Below are 18,698 nucleotides of genomic sequence, written 5' to 3'. Positions count from 1 at the left end.
ACCTTAGAAAGACCTTAGGTCCCTACACAAATGCACAAAATAGTCCACATAATCACTTATAATATCAAAGGAATTAATTGAAACAAAAATTAGACTTAATTGAATATATGTGAGAGGACAGGTGACCGAATCCTAGGAGTTCAAAACTCCTCGAGCGCTCGAACTACTGGAAAGTTAGCAGTTTGACCTAACTTCGGGCGACTAAACCAGAGGTGAACCTACCGTCAACGGGCAACCGAACAAGTGCCAGTGCACTTTTCACCAACCCGGGCTCCTGAACCTTCGTGTTCAAAAAGGCCTCAAGCGATCGAACTTGAAACCAGGTACCCGAACCTACGAATATTTTGCTACTAACTTTTGTTCAGCCGACCAACCCTTTCTTCGGGCACTCGAACCATTTAAAACCAATTTTCTAAGTGATTCTGTTCGGGCACCCGAACGTCTCGGGTTAAAATAATTTTTACTGATTTTTAAGTGGGGTAAACTGGGTTAATTTTCTTAATTGGTTTTAAAACAAATCTAATAATACCCATTGAATCCCCAACGATCATAATTTTGCCTATGCCTATATATACAAGCTCATTTGCAAAATTAAGACATGATTAGGACCTAAATTATCTTAAAAATCCTCTGAAAATTTGAGTGCTCATATTTCATATACCATGCCAAATACACTCTTTCTTTGTGATTCCCTTGACAAACCTTGATTCCAAAGAGTGTTAGGGTGTGATCTTGATCAGCTACTCTTGCTTAAAACTCTCATTGAATATAGATTGATTGTTGATTTTATTGGAGAGTTTTAGCAAAGGTTTTCCCCTAGTTTAACTAATATATTTTGTGTGGGAAAACCTTGTAGCTAATAGGTCTTTGCACTACCATTGCAATACTTACTTGGCTTGTGTTTTTTATTGTACAAATATATTTTTCTAAAGCAAATTTTTTCAAATATCTCTTGAGCTATATTTTTTAGAAAATCATTTGTGAGATATTTTGAACACTCTTGTTGCAAATCTTTGAAACTCTTGCTATGATTGATCAATATTGATACTTGGTTTTAAAGATAGATTAATTGTACACTCTTTGTGGTTATTGTATATTGACATGTGTTAGAGTGTAGTTGAACATATTGCACAGAGCTTATAATTCATACATATTGATGTGCATTGATTAATTTGTGCTGAATCGGTACATATCTGCTTGTGCAAGAAGCATCTATTTATACGTAAATTTTCATATCATTTGTTATATTCCAGGCATGGCCGGAGGGGGCGGTAATCCGGCCCGTAAGGATTGTTAAGGCTTTCTCCACTCTGCAAGAGGAATTTGTAAAGGTTGAGGTCAGTGCTTTGCTAATTGACCTGGTTGTATTAGGTGCCGCTCCACCTATTAAGTGAGCATTAGTGGAATCCTCGGGCTTACGAGTTAGAACCGGGGACGTAGGCACAACTGGTAGAACCCTAATAATATATCGTGCGTGTTCTTTACATTTTCGCAATTTATTTACTACACGTGTATGTTTTATTGTGAATGATTGAGTTTAGTTTTGCATAGACAAAATCTAGGTTGAGTAATATTGTTGATCTGGTTTAACCTAGGCGATACCTTTTAAATCACAATTCAGCCCCCTCTTGGGAATACACCAAAGCTAACAGAATTGATTGTAAAAGTGCAAAAGATATTTTAGAAAAAAATGTCAAAAATCTTATTCCAACACCAAATTTTCTTATAAGAGATTTTTTACAGGGAAAAAATGCCTCGACAAACGGCCAATGATTACTATTCAAAAGCCACCACCTCAAAAGGTGTCCCAACTCAAAATAGGTATTTGCCCCTTATCAATCCTTCAACAGTTCAAACCTCATCATTCAAGGAAATTATGGAAGGACAATAGAGTTCTTCTTCTTCTTCTGAAAAGAAGACTGCAAAATGTCACATTATCAAAAATATCATTGAAGATTTGTTTCCCATCGAGCCCAAGTGGGATTCGTCTTCCCCTTTTGATGTAATAAAAAATTATTTCTTTAGAGAATGTCACTTTGACACTCCTAACCCTCTGAAGGATAGGAAGTCTTACAAATTAATCCTGATTGAAACAAACTATGTTTTCATAGATCTTAACTATGATCTTCAAGATGTTTCAAAAGTCAATTTTTCAAAAATAAAAATTTTGAAAATTATTACTCCTTCTGAATGGGGTCAGCACTCACGTGTCCCAAGAAGGTTCAGAGGAGTTGTTTGTCCTTAGAATTATGACTACAGAGATTATATTGATGCTTGGTTCAATACAATGTTCATCTGTAATTATAGCCATTCATGGTTCATTCATTTTGATCAAAAGATTTAAAAAAAAAAATTCCTAAATGGTTTTTATCATGGTTCAAGTTCTTTGGTCATGAAAACTATATTTTCCCATAAACAATTCAAAATGACTTTGAATTATTTCAAAAGAATTTTCATCCTCCTCAAGACCAGTCTGACCCATCTTTCAAGATCCTACTCTTCTGTTCATATTTCATGATAACTTGGATTTTTTGCTGGGACTATATTATAGTTTCTCTAGAAAAAAACTCAATCTGTTTCTCAAAAGTTGTTCGAAGAATTTATAAGGTTAGATGGTGGGACAAATTCACCATGCCAAGGCAAGGTTCGAGCATGGCTTGCTCAAGTTTTTGGTCAGAATTCTCCTGCTCTACCTGAAGGATCTTATCCAAAAGCCAAAGACAAGAAGAAGGTTTTTGAATACAAAGATACTGTTTCTCTATGCTCAAGAAAATCAAAGTCCAGTAGTATGAAGTCCAAATTAATCAAAATGATTGCTCAACTTGAATTGTCTGATTTAGATTCATCTGATCATGATTCTCCTAAAACCGTTGATCTTAATCTCTTAGGATCAGATATCAAGAACTGGCATGACTTTATTCATAAAGATAATCCTACGGCTGAGAAGGCTTCAAAATCAAAAGATCTTAAGTCATCTAAGAAGAAATAATTTTGGCATCCTTTTCAACAGTAAGAGATTGATGTTCAAACTTTACTTTTCAAAAAGAAGACAATGACTCATCAACTTATTGTCTGCCATCATCAAAAGGAGATAAAAACTTCTGTCAAGATGTCTTTATCGAAAGCATTTGTTCAAAAGTCTTCATTTTACTGTAATTAAGTGTTTGAAAGAGGAGTGTTTTACAGCTGTCCACTTTTAGGCCAGCTTCGTAATTTTTTACTTGAGTCTGTACAGAAAGTATTGTGTGATAGTGGACTTTCCACCCAAAGGCGACCGTCCATGTGTCGTTATCACCTTTACTTTATTTAAAGTTTTTTATTTTTTTTTTTTGTCGGTTGAAGTCTTGTATGGAATTATTAAAGTGGTCTTGAGTGGTTGATGGGGCCTATTGTGTACCCGCACTCATTTCTCTTTACGGATTCCAACTGTTTGAAATCCGGTCTCAAGCCTATAAATAAGGTCTTCATTCTCAGTTGCAACTCGCATGAAGTTTGGGGATTCTCTTAGAGTATCCTAAGCCTCGAGCTTCACCAAACTCTCTCTCTCTCTCTCTCTTCGTTCTTAGGTTTATGTCATGTAGAGACTTATTTTCAATAAAATTTAAGTAAGTTATGAATCAATGTTTTCATTTGTATTTTCAAATTCTTTGAATGAATTTTTATTTTCATAAGTAAGCTCTACAATTGCGGCTTATAGCTGATCCTTCGCAACAAAAATTTGTTCATTGTTAGTTAAATTGCTTGATAGATTCAAAATCTCTATTTTATACTTTCTTGTAAAAAGCAATCCAAAATTTATAGAAGGATTACCAAAATTATTTGCTCAAAGAGTTAGAGATGGAATTAAAGATACTTTAGGAACAAATTTTGCAACGATCACTTATGGTCAAATAATCAATGTTATTAATCATGAGGGTTTAAAACTGTGCAATGAACTTAAAATACAATCTCAAATGAAAAGTGAATTTAAAAGAAATAAAAGTGAATTATGAGATTTTTGTACTCAATAAGGATATAAAAAAATTCAAGCACCATCAAAAAAGCATAAGCATCATAAGTCTTATAAAAAAACCTTCTAAAAGATATTATAAAAATTATGATAAAAACTATTATAGATGAAAAAAGAAAAATTAATCTAAATCATCAAAAGATAAGTATAAATCAAAATATAAAGATAAAAGAGAAATAACTTGTTTCAAATGTGGAAAGAAGGGACATTATAGTAAAGATTGTAGAGTTAAGAAAGAAATCAAGAATTAAACTGTAGTAATACTCTTAAAAGACAAATGCTTTCATTAATTGCAAATAGTGAATCGAAATCATTTGAATCAGAAATATCTTCTGAATCAAAGGAAGAATTTATTAATGAGTTTCAAGAAAGTTCATCAGATTATTCAAAAGTTGAACTTGCATAAAATTATAATGTTAATTTCTTATTAATAAGGAAAATCTTTCACAAGATTAATATTTAAAAATGTTCCGACTTTATTAAGCATAAATTAAAAAAATTGATTAAATAAATGCTCATTTTTGTCATTGAATCAAGTAATAAATTTAAAATATGATTAAAAAATAATTGTACAAAATAATAAAAATGTTGACTTTATAGGTCATACGTGGTTTTGATTATGACAAATATTTGGATGTTTAATGTCTATCAAGTTTGTGTGCAGGTTCATATTAGTAAGATCACTTGATGACATATCAAGACTTAAAGACTAAAGACCCAGAAGATTTATTCTTATTGCAATTTATTTTATACTTATTTGGGTTTGTAATAGTAATATAGGAAAATGTTTATAATAATTGATGCATGTCATGAATGGTAGGAACTACAAGCTCAAGACCTTAGAAAGACCTTCGGGATTACCCTTCGATTAACCTTTGGTCAACCGACGTTAGATTTTTTCAGCAAACAAAACGACCTTAGAAAGACCCTAGGTCTCAGTACTTGCACCTAGGAAAGTCCCCACTATCACATATATTATATGGGGAATCTTATGTTTTTGAATTGAACTTAAATGTGCAAAATCCTATGGATTCGGGCGACCAAACTTGGCAGTACATTTTGCCTCGATTGACCGAACGTTGGACTAAGTCAATAAATTGACTTGAGTTCGGGTGACCAAATTGAATTGGCCGTAGTTCCTTTGGTTGACCGAACATATACTAAGACTTGATTTAACAACTCGAGCGCCCGAACTCTTACGTTCAAAATACCCTCGGTCAACCGAATTGGCAAGTTCGGGCTACCGAACATACGAACGGGCGACCAAACCTCGAGCGTTTGGAAAATTGCCTAGTTCAGCCAACCGAATGTATTTTCGGGCACCCAAACATTCAAAAATTCCTTTTTCTCATATGTCTGTTCGGACGACCGAAAGTCTCAGGTTGGCTAATATTTACTAGGGGTTAAAAGAGATAAATCAAGGTTAATTTCTTAAAACTCAATTAAAACAATTTGATAATTCTCTTGGTGTCCCCCAACGATCATAATCCTTCCCTTCTCTATATATATGAGTTCATTTGCATGTTTAAGGAAGAATTAGGGATTTGGATTAGCCAAAAATCCTCTATACCTAGAGTGAATCTTTCTCAAAACTTCTCATTGCATTATTTGTCATTTGATTTTCATATTGAGAGTTAAGATTAAGTTTTCCCACTTATTTAATCTAATAAATCTTGTAAGGGGGAAACTTAGGAGCTTGTAGGTCTTTGCATTCATATTGCAAGACACCTAAGACTTTTATTTTGTGTGTGTAAAATATTTTTCACAAGTTATTTTCAAATATCTCTTATGCTTGATCATTGAGAAAATATTTTTGAGATATTTTGATTATTATTGGTTGAAGTCTTTGAAACCCTAGATTGTTATTGAGATATATTTTTTATACAAAGTTTCAAAGATTAGTTTATTGATGCATTCTGGTGCTAGATTTAATATATACATTATCTTGAGTATTGATTGCACACATACATCACTGAACTTATAGTTTTTACATTATTGGTATGCATTGATTATACTGCGCTGTATTGTAGTATATATTTGTTTTCGTAGAAGCACTTTATTTGTATGTAAAATTATATTGATTGTTGTATTTCAGGCGTGAGCCTGAAGAGGGGACTAGTCCTGATGAATAGTCTCGGATCGACTTAAACTCGATTAGAAAAGTTAGGTGCACCATCTTGGGAAGGTGCGATTGTAAATTGAGGTCAGTCCCATTAATTGACATGGTTGTAAACGGTGCCGCTCCACCCGTTAAGTGAGCATTAGTGGAATCCTCGGGTTTACAAGCTAGAGGTGGGGATGTAGGCAGTATTGGCCGAACCCCTATAACATATCATGTGTGCATTGTTTATATTTTCGCAATTTATATTTCTGCACGTGGATGTTATGTTGTGAATGTTGCGCATGATTTAATTCCAACATATCATTATCTACGCAATTGGTGTATGATTAGACAAATCCTAAGTTGTGTTATACTAACATCTGGTTTAACTTAGAGGGCAAAAGTTTTAAATACCCAATTCACCCCCCTCTTGGGAATACACCAAAGTTAACAAAAAATATTAAAATTTTATTATAATTATCTTATTTAAGTATTAAAATTTAAAATTCAATATTCAAGAATAATCGTTTTGTACATGATAACTAAAAATTAGTAAAAATATTTATAAATTGATTTAATTATATTTATTTTTTTATGTTTTATGGACAAAATTTTTACTTTTTTTATTGTATTTTAAGCATATAAAATCATTTTATTTTAGTTTTAATTAAAAAGTATGTATGAATGAACGACTTAATTAAAATAATAATAATTTTGTATGCTTAAATATTCAGAATCAAGTAATCTTTACAATTATTGTTATCATTGCTTATTAAATGATCAATTTATGAGTTTTTTTTTTAATTTCTACTAAATTTAAAATTTATTATTTGAGGACACTTCTAGGCCTATAAATTTATTTTTTAAATTTATGTTTCATAATTTATATTTATAAATGGAAGGTCTATAAATTTATTTCTAGAATACATTTTAATAATTTATATTATTATTTATCTAAATAATCTTAGACATTTCACAATAATTTTAGAAGATATCATAAGAATTTACCTACTTATTTAGAGACATACATTTTATTTAGTATTTATAATATCATCATATGCATTGTATTAATTTTTTTTAGGTTTAAATGTTGACCTGTTAAAATAAAATTTTGAAATATGAATTATGTTAGTATTTTGAATTTAATTTTTTGGATTTTTTTTTGGTTCTAAATATTGACGGTATAATTTTTCAACTTAAGAAGATAGTGAAATAAAAATATTTCATGGTCAAAGGGCATACAAGTTTGTAATCGGCCAAAACTTAGTGTTGGTAATGATTCTTTACCAAATTGTGAGTATTAATTTAAAAATAAGTAACGTAGTGGTCATGGGGATATTGTTTATGCACTTTTTTGTACCTTCTAGAATACAGTGATAATGACGTGACTAAAACAAATGTTTGAAGAATTACATGAAAAGTCGCATAGGCGAGGCACGTGACAACCCATTACAAGAAAAGTCACATAGGCGAGGAACGTGACAACCCAAACTAGGTGAATCATTTATCACGCAATTGTCTAGAAAGTTATAAGTGACAACCCTGAAAGTAAAAGTTGCATAATCATCAAATGATAGAGGTTGCCTAGTCAATTTGGAGGCCGCTTAGTCATTAGCTATTAAGACAAATAAGCATGATATGATGATTTTGTCAATTGTAATGACCAATTTTGTATTTAGGATTAATATTTAAAAATGTTCAAACTTTATCAGACATTTAATATTTTGAACTTATAGTTGTAATGGTAAAATTAATACATGCTTGACCTTAAATGGATATAAATAAATATGTGTAATTGTTATTATAAGAAGACCTTCAGTACAACAATCAAACTAGCCCGGTGCTTTATAGTCATAATGTTCTTTTTTAATTCCCCCCTCTCTCCCTCTATTTCTCTCCATCCTTAACTTCTCTCTCTCTCTCACTCTCATGTTAGTCCATTCATCTCTCTATCATTCTTCCTTCCTCTCTTTTATGATTTCTATGGCTAACTTCTTTCAATCTCCTTATGTATTTAGGGTACTACTTTTGAAATAAATCTACTCCTAAACCTAATGAGGACTAACATTACAATCCCATCTCATCCTCCACACCTAAAAAATTTCCTATTTATGCTATGAGAACTAGATTAATATATCAACACGTGGTGAGACCCCTCATCATCATCACTATTTTTTGGAGAATAATTTCTTAAATACTTTTATATATATATATATATATATATATATGTGTGTGTGTGTGTGTGTGTGTGTGTGTGTGTGTTTATTTTATTCCTTCTTTGCATTAATAAAAAATAGTATGCAAAAAAAAAACTAAATATATCGACTTGGTTACATTTAACTCCTAAAATTTATATTGTTAGGAAAGCAATGTAATAAGATGAAAATGCAATAAAATTTGTATAGAGATTAATAATTTAACAAATAAATCATTGATCTAAACTTGTATTTTATTCAAAATGAAATTAATATAAAAATAAAACCTTTTATGGTGAAAACTAGAAATATTTTTTAGTTACATATTCCATGTTGCAGATTTGGAAAAAAACTTACATTATCATTTATTGCATGACAAAAATACACCTCATTTTTTCGTAATTTATTAAATTATTTTAGTATATCATTTTATTTTCAAAAATAAATATTTTGGGATGTAAACCTAAGGGCTTGTTGGTATCATCGTTGTTTTTTGTTTTTTATCCAGTTATTCGGCCTAGAAGAAAGTATTTTCTCTCAGGCCATTCGAAATGATGAATTCTTTAAAAAAAAAAATTTCATGTTCCTCAAGCATTCTCAGATTGATCTTCAAAATTACTACTTTTTTGCTCTCATTTCATGTTAACTTGAATTTTTTGCTGAGACTATTGCATAGTTCCTCCCGAGATCAGTTCCTTATGTCATTCAAGAACATTATGAAGAATTTTTAGAGTTCGTTGGTGCGACAAGTTCACCATCCCTGAAGGCGAAGTAAGGGCTTGGCTTGCTCAAAGCTCTAGTCAAAGTTTGCCTGTTTTTTAAGATTGTCCAGCATCAAGTTCAAAAGACAAAGCGAAGAAGATTTTTTCAAGCAAGAAGACAATTTCATTTAAGAACATTATGAAAAATTTTTAGAGTTCGTTGGTGGGACAAGTTCACTATTCCTGAAAGCAAAGTCTGGTCAAAGTTTGCCTATTTTTCAAGATTATCTAGAATCAAGTTCAAAAGACAAAGCGAGGGAGATTTTTTCAAACAATAAGACAATTTTGGAAGACGAAACTTTATAATCATATTCTTCAAAGAAATCAAAGTCCAAAACCTTTAAGGCTAAAATGCTCAAAATAATTGCTTAATTGAATTCAGAATCATCAGACCATTCTATCTACAGGTCTCCAAGTTCCCCAGAAGATGTCAATCTTAATTATTTTGGCATTGGCAATTGGTACGACTTTATGCAAAAGGAGGAAGAATAAGAGATTCCTGCTAAAACATCTCATTCAAGAGAAGTAAAGTTTTTGTCAAAGAAAAAGTAACTTATTAAAGCTTTCAAGTGGTCGACAAAAGTATTTACAACTCATCAAAAGAAGTTTCATCTTTATCAAAAGAAAGCCAAAGTTTGTGGTGCCGATGCATCCGTAAAAAAGACTCTTTCTTTTATGAAAAGCACCTGACACTCCAATCCAAATTTTTAAAGCAAAAATTCTCCATCATAATTTTGACACGTTGCAGCCTCAATTATTCAAAGCTCTCAACGCCTTTCTATATAAGGGATGTCTTCTCTTTTGTTCAACATTGCCTCACCAAGGCATATAATTTGTTTTTTGTTTTTTATTTTTTATTTTACACAATAAAGAAATAAACTATGAAAATGCATTTATTTATGTTGCTTTTTTTCTATTTCTATTGTCGATATTCAGTTATTTTATATAAAAATAAAAATGTATGATTTTTAGTTATTTTGGCAACCTATTGCCAAAAATTTTAACATTTAGATTAAATTAAATCATCAATTTTATGTACTTTTAAATTAAAATAAAAATAAAATGATCATATAGATTTAAATATAATTAAAATAAAAAATACATAAATTTCAAAAATTAATAAAGATAATTACAAAATATTTTTATTATTTTTCAATTGTTATGTCTCATAAAATTTTTAAATTTCAAAAGTATAACAGTTAAGCAAAATAATTATAATAATTTTTTATTTTTATTATAATATTTTTAATCTATTCTTATTTTTTATAACGTATTTGATTTAAAAATAGAAGCAAATATTTTAATTAAGATAGCGGGGTTCAGACCGCCGGGTCGGTTCGGTCGAAATCCTGAAAGCATCTCCACTGAATTGAATCCCCCATTCTCTCGGCTGGTTCTTTATTTCACCAATCATCTTTCGTTTTCACTTTCCTCTTGACCGCGAGCAGCTGAATCTCGCGCAGAAACCCTAGCTCTCCGCCACCATGAACTGTTCCAGTAAGTCTCTCTCTCTCTCTCTCTCTCTCTCTCTCTCTCTCTCGCTGCACGTTTTGTCTTGTCTATTATTGTTTCTTGATCCCTCATTTTCTCGTCTTCTTTGTTACTGCAGTATCCGGCGATGTGCCGGAAGAGCCCGTGGTTTCAAAGAAGTCAGGGCTGCTCTACGAGAAGCGTTTGATTGAGCGACACATATCCGTATGTTCCTTTACTCCTCGCTCTAGGGTTTTTCTTCTCCTTTCCACTACACAGCGTTTCATTACTGAGAAAACCTAGGAAAATAAACAAGTTCAAGATTCTAGACCTCGGATGTTCTACATTTCAACTCTGAAAATAAGCAAACTCTATTCTACAGAGCCTCGTACAAATATTGGGCATGTTTGACTTGGGTTTTTCAATAACGCCGCATGAACCTTGAGATTTCAAATTTTAAAGTTTCTTTCCTTATCGTTTTTTTGGGGTCTTTTCCAACCAAACAAGGGAGTGAAATGCTGGCTACAGTTGTTCTGAACTGTTGCCCAACATGACTCAGCACCAACAAACACCAATCATCCTTTAACTGGCAATTTTTCAACTCTGAGAACTGGGCGTTGAGCTCTAGACTGGTCGCTGGGGAAAGGATGAGCCTGTATAAAGAGGTACAGTGTGCAAATTTCTCTGGCATGTGGTGCTAGGTGGCTGTGAAAGTGATTGTTGCCAGCATTTCTCAAACTTAGTATTGTCTCTGGTCTTTTTTTGATTGGTAATTGTGTATATTGCTCATTTTTATATTATATTTGGTGTGATTTAGGGCCTTGATGTTGATTCTTTGTTTGATTTAAGAATGCATATTTGTTTATTTTTCTTAAAAATAGGATTATGGAAAATGCCCCATTACTGGGGAGCCGCTTGCAATGGATGACATTGTTCCAATCAAAACTGGCAAGGTATGATAGGGATTGATGCTTATGTTTTATATCACTTCATTCTTAACTCTACTTTTTTTTTTTCTTTCAATTTTGTGGTTATTTGTTGTTATTGCTTAAAATTTAATTGGCTTGTTATGCAGGTAGTGAAGCCCAGACCGGTGCAGGCTGCGAGCATCCCTGGGATGCTTGGAATGTTCCAGATTGTATGTCTCTCTTATCTATAACTTTGATAATGGAATTTTTGTGTTTAGCTGCATTAAAGAGTTTGGTATGCTGCAGAGCCATGAACTTTTTTTTTTCCTATCCTCTTTTTTGTTACCTTGTGTTTCCTTTGTTTACAATAGCCCTGTATGTTTTATCATGTCATCATTTTGCTGGCAACGCACCAATTGTTAATGGCCATAATTACAGTAACAAAATTTTAGTATGATTAAAAAACTCTATTCGGTTGAAAAAGTTGTGATTTGATAAGGATATATATTTTTGGCACTTTGGTGCTTTCTACCCTAGCGAACGTCGCAATTGTCATGTGAGCTTTTGAGCCCTTGGCCTTGGTGTTAGAAATATGCCCTTATCCTCTAGGCTGTGAGGAGGCTCTCCACTAGTTGAATATGTGGTGTGGGAAGTGGGCCAAGTTAATGCCTTGATTTTCATTGTCATCTTTGTTTTCTTGTTGACATTATAATCTATTCTATCGGTAATCTATGGATAAAGTTTGTTATAAATTATAATTAGTATCTTTGTTGGTACTGTGGTAGTATTTGTACTGTAATAAAAAGTAGCAGTAGAAGTGACTAAGTCTAATACCATTGAGCAATGTTGGTTATATGAGTAATTTATTGCCATGTTGAATTGCTGATCTAGGGCAATGTCCTCATAAAATGGAAGTTCTTTGAAATTATTCCTGACTACCTTGTTCCAAGTTAGTCTAGGATGATCAACCCACTCTTTTGAATGGGGGCATTACTGGGTCTATGCCTTCAGTGCCCACTGCATGTAGTGTCTTGTGCCTTACCTTATCTTTTTCTAGTTCTTCTTGTAGCTCCAACAAATGTACTTGTTTATATTTCGAGACTTCACAAGTTAGTGTGAACCACTTTTTTTTTGCCTCCATGATCAGTATGTCTTTCTGCTGACGCATATGTGTTCCTTGCAAATTTATGATCAGTATAACAGTATATTAATGTCATTATAGTCCTGTAATTTGTTTAATTAATGCGCTAGTTGCATTTTTTTTTTTTATGTTTAATGTTTTATTTAGTTCATTCACCTTTTGAATTTTTTTTTTTTTTTAAATATAGGAATGGGATGGATTGATGCTATCCAATTTTGCACTTGAGCAACAATTACATACAGCAAGGCAAGAGTTAAGTCATGCTTTATACCAGGTAACGTTAGCTTGCTTACACATCTAGTGAAGTTTGTATCTTGATTTAAGTATGTTCAATTAATGTTGTTTCCTCACTAGAGCATGTATAATATACATTCTATTGTTTATGTTGAACTGGATAAATCCTGTTAGTTGGTCTTTATTATATTTGCACTATCTATTTTTATTTGATATTGCTCTGTATTATTATTTCATAAGGAGAGTGATCCTATAAGTTAGTTTCCACTTTATTCTAAAAGAGTTAATGCGATAATTTTGGCTCTGAGTTTGCTATATTTTGATAGCAAATCATCTCAGTGGTGCCTTCATCTAATTGTCAATAGATGATTTTATCAGTGGGATTGTGAACCGACATTTGTCTTTTACTAATACGATTCTCTCTTCATCTCCTATGTTGATGCCATTTTTTATGGAATTGAAGATGATCAACTGTCTGAGATTTTATAGAGTTCTTTTTTAATCTATTTTTCTTTTATTTTCCCCTGAAAAGGGTGGGTTTTTGGTGTTTTTAAATTTTTTTTTTTAAATTTTTAAGTGTTTTGTCATTTGGGAATGTTTCTGTTCTTAATTTCTGTTTCACCTTTTTCTGCATATGGGTTCGCAATGGTTTGGCAGTGGTGATGTTGCTGCAGGCGGCAGCTCACCACTGGGGAGTTAAGCAGCCAGCATTGACAAGTGACAACATCCCTTTAGTGGCAATGTTAAACTTGCTATTTGTGTGGGGGACTTTGCCCTTAAAGTTGAGTTTACTATGAAGTATTTTGTAAACACTTGTTAAGGATTATTATTATTATTTTTTGAATTCCAAAATTTTTACAATTTTGGACTGTTACCCAAAGAAGTAAAACAAACTTTGTCAATTGTGTTCATTTTTCTGTTTCCCAAAAAGCTGAGAATAGCAACAGGAAATGGAGTTATTTTCATGCACCCAAAATCTTTGATATACTAGTGTAACTTAGTTGTGGAAGCTTCTTTTCTCATGAAGCTACTATGCTTAATATCTTGAACTTATTTTTTTTTATTGATATGTTGCTTAAAATTTTTTCCTCAGTTTTATTTTAATTTTGTCTTGAGCATGCACTGTTTTTTCATATTGGCTGCTCTAGTGCTTTAATAGAAAAACCTGTTGCCATGGTGAAGCATTGAGGAATGTTGAGAGGAAATGATGGGGACTATTAGTTTTTCAGACGCTGTACACTTTTATTCTTTTTTATTTTTTATTTTTGTCCTGTTTCTACTTTTTTTCATGTTCATGCAGTTTCATATTTTCTGTTTGTTTTGCATTTTCAGTTATTTCCTTTATTTTTGAACCCCCTTATAAACCTAAAAGTAAAATCATTAAATCTATTTTTGCAAAATAATTTTAGATCAGAACTTTAAAACTATCATGTTAGTTGGCTGATTTGACCGATGGATTTTGCTTGTACAATCTGTCGAATGTGGTCAGCATGATGCTGCTTGTCGTGTAATTGCAAGACTAAAAAAAGAAAGAGATGAAGCAAGATTACTATTGGCACAGTTAGAAAGGCAGGTACCTATGTCAGCGTTGACAGTGACTACAGTAAATGCTTCTGCTCTTAGCAATGGGAAAAGAGGTTCTTGCTTTGCATGCTTCTAGTTTTATTTTTATTTTATTTTATCTTGGGGAATGTCTCATTTGAGTTCTTGACATTACAGCTGCTGATGATGAGGATTTGGGTCCTGGTGGGAAGAAAATACGTCCTGGAATTTCTGCTAGCATCATTGCAGAGCTTACAGACTGTAATGCGGCTCTTTCACAGCAGCGGAAAAAGCGGCAGGTACTGTTTTAGATGATGTATAAGTACCTGATCTGCTTTGGTCCAGCATTTATTGAGAAATTATAAGTCTTAATTCTCGTCTTAAAACATTTGTATATTTTTACTTAATTGCTGCTTTGAAAATTTTCTAATGAAAAAATTATTGACGGACTTCATATCTTCTATTCGCTTGTATGCTCTTTTACAGTTTTTGGCAGTGGTTAATTTTAAATTGAGATTATCTTATTTTATTATGTCGTTGCATTTTTGCCCAGATTTCTCCGACATTGGCCCCTGTTGATGCTGTAGAGAGATATACCCAGCTTTCAAGTCACCCCCTTCACAAGACTAGCAAGCCAGGCATTGTATCTATTGATATTCATAATTCCAAGGTATGGATCACACACAGTTAACACAATGTTCTTGCATCATTGTATTTACTGTTTATATGCATGTTGATTCTTTTCATTGTCGACTTGCTGCATGTCTTAAGAGGTTTTGGATCATAGACTGACTTAGGTTTAGATTGCTCAATTAGACCTTTGTTTGGGGACCTCCTTCTTTAGAATGTTTGGCATACAAATCAATTACCAGTGAATTGTGTCCTTTTGGATTGGTATGTTGTTGCCATATCTTAACTTGTACTAATGAGGTGTTGGCATAAAAAAACATGTACTAATGAGGTGATTCTAGATTGTTATATTAATTGATACATCAAAACTTTCAAATGTAGAGGACGAATTTGGAATATGGAGATTGGAACTTAATGTCTTTAGAGTTCAATTAGTTACATTTGGAATTTTCGGGATATGGGAATGAGTATGCGAATGGGGAAATCATCCATCTTATATTTATGGAGGATATGGTGCTTTTCTGTCAATTTTTTGAATACTTGTAAATTTAGTCAATAATTTGAGAATTTTTTAATAAATAAGGATATGGGAATAATTTAGGCATTATTGAAATATTTGGGAAACTTTGAAACCCTAATGTTTATGAAGCAAATGAATTTGCCACACACAAGAATGCTGATAAAGTTTTGTTACAATACATCTTATGGGAATGTATTGATGGATACATGACTGTTGATGTTATTGTTGAAAATTGATGTGTGCATATGACCTAGAAAATCTGCCACAGCATGATATAATATGCACTTCTAGTCCTAAGAGGTCTTTATTCTGAACCAGTGTAAGCGAATTTTACCCCTGATGAGATGAGTCATTAAGGCACAAGCCTTAGAATTTAAATTTTGTTTAAGAAATATAAAACTAAATTAAACCATAAGCAATATGATACTTATTTCTATAAATATTGTTGTATGAATTTCAAAAGTAAAGACAAATTTAGAAACAAAAATTCCAAACTCATATAAATCAAGCTATCTTCATTTGCCTATGCATAGACTGCAATACTACAGCCATGTGCCCTTCTATTGAGGGACTGTAAAGAGCCTTATATTCTCACATAACACCAGTTGGTCAGTTGCCTTCACTCACAGTCAAAATGAAACAAGAAGACATACTAATCTAGAGCTCATCTTCCTCAAAATTTCTCCGCATCTCGCTTGGGATTTTCTCTCCTGTCTGGTTGATTATCTCCTATAAACCGGTGATTGGAAAATTGAAGACATCCGTATGAATTATTCCTTCTGAAGAACCAGCTTTCAATCATGATTTTCTCTCCACATTCGAGTCAATTGCATCCAACAACCCAACAGAAAATTGAAGACCTTCGGGCAACTTATGTTGCATGAAGAACGAGCTCTTGATCAAGAAATATCAGAATCACAAAGCCGTCGAAGGAGCTGAAACTCAATGGAAGCCATGAGGTCAGGTTTAAAGAAGGGTCTATAAGGGATCATGGACCCCTTAAATCCTAAATGTTTTATAAACTTGAAAAAAGAAACAGTGATAGCACTGATCCTGAAATGCGTATTTTCTTGGAGGAAATATATTTAACATACACGCCTTTCACCAAAAGGCACATTCCTTGAACTGGAATGGACATGTCTTTTGGGAATCTTGCCTTGAGGTTTTTAACTTGCGCCTTGCCTCAAGCGCACCCCCCTTCGGGGTGCCGGGAACATTTTTTAAAACACTGACTGTAAACAGAATTATTAAGGGTTTTCCAATTTTTTCCTAATCAGTCTCTATTACATAGTTTGCATTTAAAGTTTTAACATGTTGCAGAAGTCTAAGTAATGATTAAGTTTTCTCATTTTTGCATTGACAGATAACTTGAGAAAAAAACAGTTTTGACTTTTCTCATCTATGCATCACCATAAAAACATGAGTTGGTGTGATCTTATAGATACCTTTTGCTCTGTGAATATGCTTTCCAATAGCGTGAGCCCCAACCTGCATGCCAAAAGGCTTGTATCTTTTATCAAACGGGCTGAGCTGAGCCTTGGGTCATCTTGATGTTGATGAGAAATATCCATATTTAATCTATGTGAACCTTAATTCAACTTGGTTCCAACAAGTGTTGCTTGAGGACTTGTCTTCAAAATTGCTAAAGAAAACATACTTGATGATTCCTTGGGGTTCCAATTCTTCCAAACAACTCAGTGCCCGTGCATGCGACATGTGATCCTCATGTATATTAATAGACATTAGGTTCTTTCTGAAAAGCTAGAAATATCCTTCTGTTTTCATTCTTTGAAAATAGGAAATAATTTCATTATTATTCTATGAATATGGAGCTTTCAAGCCTTCTCAGATGTTTTAATGCAAGCATGTCATGTTATGGTGGTGAATTCTTCACAATGGGCTACTGTAAAACTTTGATTAGATCTCCCCTTACTTTAGTATCTTTCTTGTAGTGTTGGGGATATCCTGGCTGCAGTAGATAATTGCAGTATGATTTGAGTTTCAAATTAACTTTCTGTTGCATTTGAGCAATTTTTATTTTCTAGTTATGTGGCAAAGCATGTGGAAACAGCCATCCCTCATCTCCTCAGCCCCCACCCCCCCCCTGCAGAGCAGCAGCGAAAACAAGAATTTTAACAATACTCAATAAGATAAAGTCTGTTAATATTTACTAAATTTGGCTCCTTTATACCTGTCTAAAACATTGCTTGTTACTGACTCATTAGGATGTTATTGCAACTGGAGGTGTTGATACAAATGCTGTAGTCTTGGATCAACAATCAGGGCAGATTTTATCTACACTCAGTGGTCACTCAAAAAAGGTGCTCTGCTTGATTTGGTTTAATTTCTGGTGTTTGTTTCCATATGAAAATAATTTGGCTGATCATTTGCTCTCTTTCTCTCTCTCTCTCTACCCCCCTTTTTTTGAGTAGGTTACAAGTGTCAAATTTGTTGCTCAGGCTGATTTAGTTGTAACCGGGTCTGCAGATAAGGTAAGTTGTAAAATGTGTTATTGGCTTCTAATTTCAAGGTTGGGAATTTTGTGGTTTCTGCTCCTTCTACACTGCTTATATATATATATATATATATATATATATATATTTAAATGTTACTAATTTCTTCTTAAAACTTGGAAATGCTTGACCCCCCTGCCCCCCTCCCCCCCAAAACACACACACACACACACCCTTAAAAAAACTTATCTTGGTGAGTAAAAAGAATAGTTGTATTGTATTATTCACTACAAGAATCTGGTAGCTGTTTGATTGATTTCACTGATGCAGAGCACATACTCTTAAAAAGTAGGGTTGCTGATGCTTGATCAAATGCAGCAGGTCAATACTTTTACTGAATATCTAATCTGGAATGTAATAGACTTGTAGGTGGGAAGAGATTACAATATAAGGAAATATAATAAAATTAAAAATTTGTAAGTTCAGCTTTCTGAACTGCTGATGTGCTTGAAAAACTTGAATGACAGATAACTTTGACATGTCCACCAGGCTCCTGCTGCACTGAAGGATGTATGGTGCAAAAAACTTAGATGTTGACATGTTGTTAGTGGTCCATGAGAGCAGTACAATCATATAAATTTGGACATGGCAGTGAACTGATGGTTGCAGGCTAATCTTATTGATCATGGTGTCATTAGAGCTGTTTTAAAAGAAGATATTACTTTATGTGACCT

The 18,698-nt window shown here is 32.9% G+C and overlaps 1 protein-coding gene across 1 annotated transcript in view; it reads left to right on the top strand.

Moving 5' to 3' along the window:
* The first annotated feature begins 10,400 nt into the window (after positions 1–10,400).
* Positions 10,401–18,698, top strand: part of LOC131150606 (pre-mRNA-processing factor 19) — a 28,030-nt gene continuing 19,732 nt past the window's right edge. Inside the window, exons 1-10 of the mRNA XM_058101431.1 lie at positions 10,401–10,563; positions 10,676–10,761; positions 11,418–11,489; positions 11,612–11,674; positions 12,773–12,859; positions 14,309–14,456; positions 14,539–14,660; positions 14,915–15,031; positions 17,737–17,832; positions 17,944–18,003. Coding sequence (XP_057957414.1) covers positions 10,551–10,563; positions 10,676–10,761; positions 11,418–11,489; positions 11,612–11,674; positions 12,773–12,859; positions 14,309–14,456; positions 14,539–14,660; positions 14,915–15,031; positions 17,737–17,832; positions 17,944–18,003 — 864 coding nt within the window. The 5' untranslated portion in view covers positions 10,401–10,550. The remainder of the gene's footprint in view (positions 10,564–10,675; positions 10,762–11,417; positions 11,490–11,611; positions 11,675–12,772; positions 12,860–14,308; positions 14,457–14,538; positions 14,661–14,914; positions 15,032–17,736; positions 17,833–17,943; positions 18,004–18,698) is intronic.

Source organism: Malania oleifera, chromosome 3 (assembly GCF_029873635.1).
Source record: "Malania oleifera isolate guangnan ecotype guangnan chromosome 3, ASM2987363v1, whole genome shotgun sequence".
In the NCBI taxonomy this organism is placed as follows: domain Eukaryota; kingdom Viridiplantae; phylum Streptophyta; class Magnoliopsida; order Santalales; family Ximeniaceae; genus Malania; species Malania oleifera.
This window is presented reverse-complemented; position numbering and strand designations above follow the sequence as displayed.